The sequence below is a fragment of the Gouania willdenowi genome, chromosome 11, assembly GCF_900634775.1.
Source record: "Gouania willdenowi chromosome 11, fGouWil2.1, whole genome shotgun sequence".
NCBI classification, from domain to species: Eukaryota; Metazoa; Chordata; class Actinopteri; order Blenniiformes; family Gobiesocidae; genus Gouania; species Gouania willdenowi.
Genome location: NC_041054.1, coordinates 25,911,236 through 25,917,063, shown reverse-complemented (window position 1 = coordinate 25,917,063; position 5,828 = coordinate 25,911,236). Strand labels below are relative to the sequence as shown.

The 5,828-nt window shown below is 40.2% G+C and overlaps 1 protein-coding gene across 1 annotated transcript; it reads right to left on the bottom strand.

Annotated features, from left to right (window-relative positions):
• Window positions 1-1,028: 1,028 nt before the first annotated feature.
• On the bottom strand, window positions 1,029-5,524 carry LOC114471865 (uncharacterized). Its single transcript, XM_028460829.1, has 2 exons — window positions 4,188-5,524; window positions 1,029-2,910 (listed from the first exon to the last, which is right to left on the bottom strand). The coding sequence occupies exons 1-2, from the start codon at window positions 5,406-5,408 to the stop codon at window positions 2,878-2,880; spliced, it is 1,254 nt and encodes a 417-aa protein (XP_028316630.1). The 5' UTR covers window positions 5,409-5,524; the 3' UTR covers window positions 1,029-2,877.
• Between the last annotated feature and the right edge of the window lie 304 nt (window positions 5,525-5,828).

The window sequence follows — 5,828 nt, the reverse complement described above, 5'->3', positions numbered from 1 at the left end:
TCTCGTCTGTCATCACTCTCTCTCCCTCTGACTTGGGGCAAACTGTGCGCACAGACTGAAAGCAGATCGCGCACAGTCTGCCGCATACAGAGTCAGAGGAACCTTCTGGATTCTGTTCCTCCTGAACACATTTGTGCCTTTATTCTGTTGCTTCTCCACCTCGGTCTTCCTTTTTTCTCTTCCTTTGCTGTGTAACTGCTGTGTCAAAAGCTGCGTTAAAGACTTCTGCATGGCATTGAATATATTGCCATGTGATTGTCCCTACTCTAAGATCATGAACACGCATCGACTTATGAGGAAAGCTCGGCAAACCAATAGTGATGCTTAAAACAGCTCATGGGATATCCCTGCGGCTGGCACAAACATGATTTAGCATTACAATCTCCTCTGCTGAGCTCACTCGCTGACCTTGAGGTCATATACACAATGTGTGAGTTTTCCAAAGCAACAGAGTTTCAGGGCCTATCAGACACACATTAAGTATTATGGAAAGAATTCATTTAACAGCATTCTGAGGCCGGCCGAATTAAAAGGTGATCATTTTTATACTTATTCTACAATTGAGAATCACTGCACTAGAGCAGTATGTTACATTCTGGACATGCCACCAGTCCATGTTTCTGATCTCAGCACCACCAAATTGCATTAAATCAGATTTCTTCTTTCTGCAGAGAAGAAACTTCATATGGTCAATATAATTATAAGTCAAAAAACATATTAGTAACAACTTTTTTTTAATTAAGTCGTTAAAAACATTCATGATTGTAGGGAAATAGACATATTCAATCAGTGGCGCCGCCAGAATTCAAATCCTTAGTCCGCACTGCACTAAGATCATCTAAGATCGCTCTATCTTTATTTATAATACATTTAAACATGGGCTGTAATTAAATTTCCCTAGGTCAACTGATTTATTTGTAGTTCTGACACTGACTAATCAGTAGTCAAGGACTGCTTGACACATTATTGATCCATTACGTTTAATTTACAGCTGAGATCACAAACAATATTTTAAAAATAAACTGTTGCGTGTTCAGCCTCGTTGCTCATTCTTTCAGTGAACCACACGTTTCTCGTTTGAGTAGTCTTTATTCTCAACTTAGTTCTGGCATCCTCATCAGAACATAACGGAAGTAAACTAAAAAAACATCTTCCCGCTCAAACGGAACCGGAAATACTCACAAAACAAAGGAAGTAAAAACACACTCAGCAGGATCTAGAACCACGTTCCGTGCCTATCAAAATAAAGTGCTAAAAGAAACATATAACATCACACAGACAAGGCTGATTGAGAACATACTCCAACACTCCCCCTTGTTCTCATCATCCTTGCTTCACAGTATTTAGTGTCCAAAGAACCATTTTTTGAATTTAACAAACTTAGCTTTGGGTGCAGGTTTGGTAAGGATGTCGGCAACCATGTTTTCAGATGGACAGTACATCACATTGATTTTCCCTTCTTTCAACGCATCACGTATGAAATGGTACTTTACATCAATATGTTTAGATCTCTGTCTGTTCACAGGATTTTTACACAATGCGATTGCCCCTTGATTATCACCATGGATTTTTGTACAGCTGTACTTTTTGTTGTCAATGCCATTTAACAGTTGGGTTAGATACATGCTTTCTTGAGTAGTGGCTGTCAAAGCAATGTACTCAGCCTCACATGTGGAAAGAGCTACAGTTGGCTGTTTCCTGGATTTCCAAGAAATAGCTGGACCTTGTGATGTTAAGCTAAAACAATAGCCTGTGGTGCTGCGTCTGTCCTCAACTGAGGATGCCCAGTCCGAGTCACTGTATGCAATGAGGTTCAAGTCTTCGTTGTTTTTCTTGAATGTTAGCTCATAGTCACATGTACCTTTGAGGTATCTTAAAACATGTTTAGCATTCACCAGGTCTTCTGTCGCAGGTTTAGCTAATGTTTGGGATAGTTTACTCACTACCCAACTGATGTCTGGTCTGGTGCAGGTCATTGCATAAATCAGACTACCTACTATCTCACGATAGTGTGTAGGATTTACAGTGTTTGTTTTGTCATCCCCATTATTTTCATTTAAATTAGCACTTTGCTCACATGGGGTGGATCTCGGTTTGGAATCTGACATTCTGTATTTTTCCAACACTTTCAGGACGTATTTCTTTTGGCTCATTTTAATTTCATCTTCTTCTTGCTTAAAATGTATACCTAAAAAATAATTTATTTTGCCCAAATCTTTCATGTTAAATTTGGATCTCATCGTTTCTTTGAAATTGTTCAAAAAATCAATGCTGCTTGCAGCAATGATCAAATCATCCACCCAAATGAGAACAATAACACTGGCATTTTCTGTTTGTTTTCTGTAAACACAATGATCAGCAGGATTCCTTTCAAAATCGTTTTGTTCGAGATGGTCATTTAAAAGTTTGTACCAGTTTCTTCCTGATTGTTTTAACCCATACAGGGATTTCTTTAATTTGTACACATACTTCTCTCCTGTTCCTGTGTGTTCTTCATAGCCCTCTGGCTGTTCTATGTAAATTTCTTCATCAATTGGAGCGTGCAAGAAAGCTGTTTTGACATCCATCTGATGTACTTTAAGGTTGTTTTGAACTGCTAACTGCATTAACACTCTCACAGATGTGATGTTTGCTGTTGGTGCAAAGGTTTCGTGGTAATCTATACCTTCTGTTTGGCTGTAGCCCTTTGCTACATATCTAGCTTTGAAGATCTTTTCTTTCTCTTCATTTTCTTTGATGGTATAAACCCACTTTCCTCCCACTGTGTTTCTACCTTTTGGTAAAATGCTCAGTTCAAATGTATCATTTTCTTTAAGTGAGTTTATCTCTTCTGTCATTGCTTGTTTCCATCTTTCTGATTGTGTTGATTTTTGAGCCTCACTGAATGTTTGAGGGATACCGCACACAGCCCTGTAACAAAAATCAACAGTTATTTGTGTTACATCTTTGATTTTGGAATCTGGTACGTAATCCTCAAAGTATTTTGGTGGTCTTTTCTCTCTTTTCGGATACCGGTCATTTTGTTTTGTTTTGTTTTCCTCATCTTCATTTTTATTTCCTATCATGTTATCAGAAAAATTCTCATTTTGTGTTTCATCTAGAGTGTTTTCCTCATCTTCACCTGCATTGATGTTTTCAGTGATGCCTTGGATTAACAGAGTCTCAACGTGTCTTTTGTCTGTCTGTTTTTCCTGGGTTTCTACTTCCCACTCATTTGTCTGTGTTTGTTGATTAACGCCATTTTCTTTAATGAACTTCACTAGTCTGTGTCTGGACACTTTTCTTGTCTGTGGGTGATACACTAAGTAGGCTGGGCTGTTTTTGCTGTATCCTACAAACATTCCTTTTTCCCCTTTTGAGTCTAATTTCTTGTGATTGTCATTGTAAGTGTAACAGTTTGATCCAAAAATCCACATTTTAGACAGATTAGGTTTTCTTCCAGTCATCATGTAATATGGGGTACTTTTAGTTCGGTTATTGTAGCACCTGTTGCGAATGTGGGCAGCGCACTGTACTGCATAAGGCCATAGATCTTTTGGCAAACCCTTTTCTAACAACATGCACCTTCCCATCTCAAATAGCGTCCTCCACTGTCTTTCTGCTGTTCCATTTTGATGTGGGGAGTATGGTGATGAGGTCTCGTGTCTGATACCCTTTTCTCTGAGCAGTGTTTGAAATGAATCACTTGTGTATTCAGTACCGTTGTCCGATCTAATGCACTTAACATTGCCATAAGGTGCACAGTCAGCTAGAAATTTCTGTGTTGCTTTAGTTGTATCACTCTTGTTTTTCAGAAAATAGACAGTCGCTAATCCAGAGAAATCATCAGTAAAACAAATTGCATATCTGTGTCCCTCTAAGCCTGCAGGATCAATGGGGCCTGATAAGTCCGTATGGACTAACTGTAGTGGTGCTCCAGCTTTAACATCTGATTCTTTGTTTCTGCTGTTAATGAATTTTCCTTCTGTGCATATGTCACACTCTATTTTACTGTTGTCAGTGACTTTCATGCCCTCAACGACATTTTGTAAGTTCAGAACATCATTTACATTACAGTGTCCTAATATTTGATGCCATGTTTTGACATCACAGGCTAGTTTAACTTTATCATCACAGATCACATCAGTAAAATGCCTCTCAATGCATTTTTCATTGTTATTTTTCAGATAATACAGTCTCTCATGTACCTCGATTGGGAACACAGTTCCATCCTTACACAGGAGTTCATTTTGTCCTTCCATGAAGGTCACACTGGCTCCATGGGCTGTAGCTGCTTGCACTGAAAAAATGCTCTGTGGATAGGATGGGATTAGCAAAGCATTTTTAAGAGTGACTCTAACATACTTCCCCTCAGAGTTCAGCAGCTTAATCAGTGCATCACCCCGCTTCAGTGCAACATTGTTCATCTTGCTTCCATCCGCCAACTCCATAAAGTGCTTATTTGGGTCGAAGGTCTTGTCAAATTGTGTGAACTGCTCCTCATCTGTAATGATATGTGATGTGGCTCCACAGTCCACCATGATGCCATTAAGTTTGATGTTATCAGGTAGAAGATCCTGGCTGGCTTTGAATACCATCGTCTGATCCTCCTCGTAGTTGTCCTGCTTCTCTGAAGTCTGCTTGGCGTCGTCCTTCCGTTTGGCTCTTCTTCTGCATGTCTCATCACTGTGGGTTGTGCTTCTGTGGTAGTTACACCATTTTGGTGTACTCTTTTGACGGCAGTCTCTCGCCATATGCCCACGATTTCCACAATTGTAGCAGGTTACAGCTGTCATGTCTACTTTCATCACATTGTCTGACTTCAGTTTGTTTTCAAACTTTTCTGTCTCTTCGTAGCTTCTCAGTCTGCTTTTAAACTGGATAAATGTTAATTCTTCACTGCTCTGAGTTGTGTGAATAGCAAAAGGCTTGTATGACTCCGGAAGCCCCTTTAGGATCATTGCTATGATCAGTCCGTCACTTATCACCTCATTTGCATTTCTCAGAGACGTTGCTGCTTTTTCAGCACGTAAAATATAATCTGTCACTGTTTCCCCAGGGTCTTTTAACAGGGAGGTGAGCTCTGTGTAAAGAGCGATGATTCTCGGTTTACCGTGGCTGGCGTAATGGCCGCGTAGTATATGGAGCGCTTTCCGGCCGTTATCTGCAGCATCTCTCATCACCAACGACAGGCTTTTATCGTCGAGGAACTGTATTAGCTCTGCATAGCACTCCTCGTTTTTCTCTCGGTCTGGGTTATCAGCCGATAGGATGGTATCTTTTAATCCCAGCGTTCTCAAGTAAGCAAGGAATTTTACCTCCCATATTTCGTAGTGGTTTTCGTCTCCGTCGAAAACCAGTCTGTGCCATCGGCCTCCTGTGCTGTGCCTGGGCCCATAACCTGTTGCGTGTTCAGCCTCGTTGCTCATTCTTTCAGTGAACCACACGTTTCTCGTTTGAGTAGTCTTTATTCTCAACTTAGTTCTGGCATCCTCATCAGAACATAACGGAAGTAAACTAAAAAAACATCTTCCCGCTCAAACGGAACCGGAAATACTCACAAAACAAAGGAAGTAAAAACACACTCAGCAGGATCTAGAACCACGTTCCGTGCCTATCAAAATAAAGTGCTAAAAGAAACATATAACATCACACAGACAAGGCTGATTGAGAACATACTCCAACATAAACGACTATATAAATTGTTTGATATCTTAAGAAGAGTAGCCTAATGAGGTCAGTGCGGGGTGGCCTATATTCAAACTTGGCTAGAATCTTGAAGCTGTGGTGCCTAAAATTGTTCACTCTAACGGCGGGTTGCGTGTGTATCTTTGTGCTTTTATTTTGAA

Coding starts and splice junctions, on each gene's coding strand:
- LOC114471865 (XM_028460829.1), bottom strand. CDS start 5,408: ATGAGCAACGAGGCTGAACACGCAACAGGTTATGGGCCCAGGCACAGC. Junction 2,911..4,187: donor GAACTGTGTTCCCAATCGAG/GTACATGAGAGA, acceptor TTTTTGTTACAG/GGCTGTGTGCGGTATCCCTC.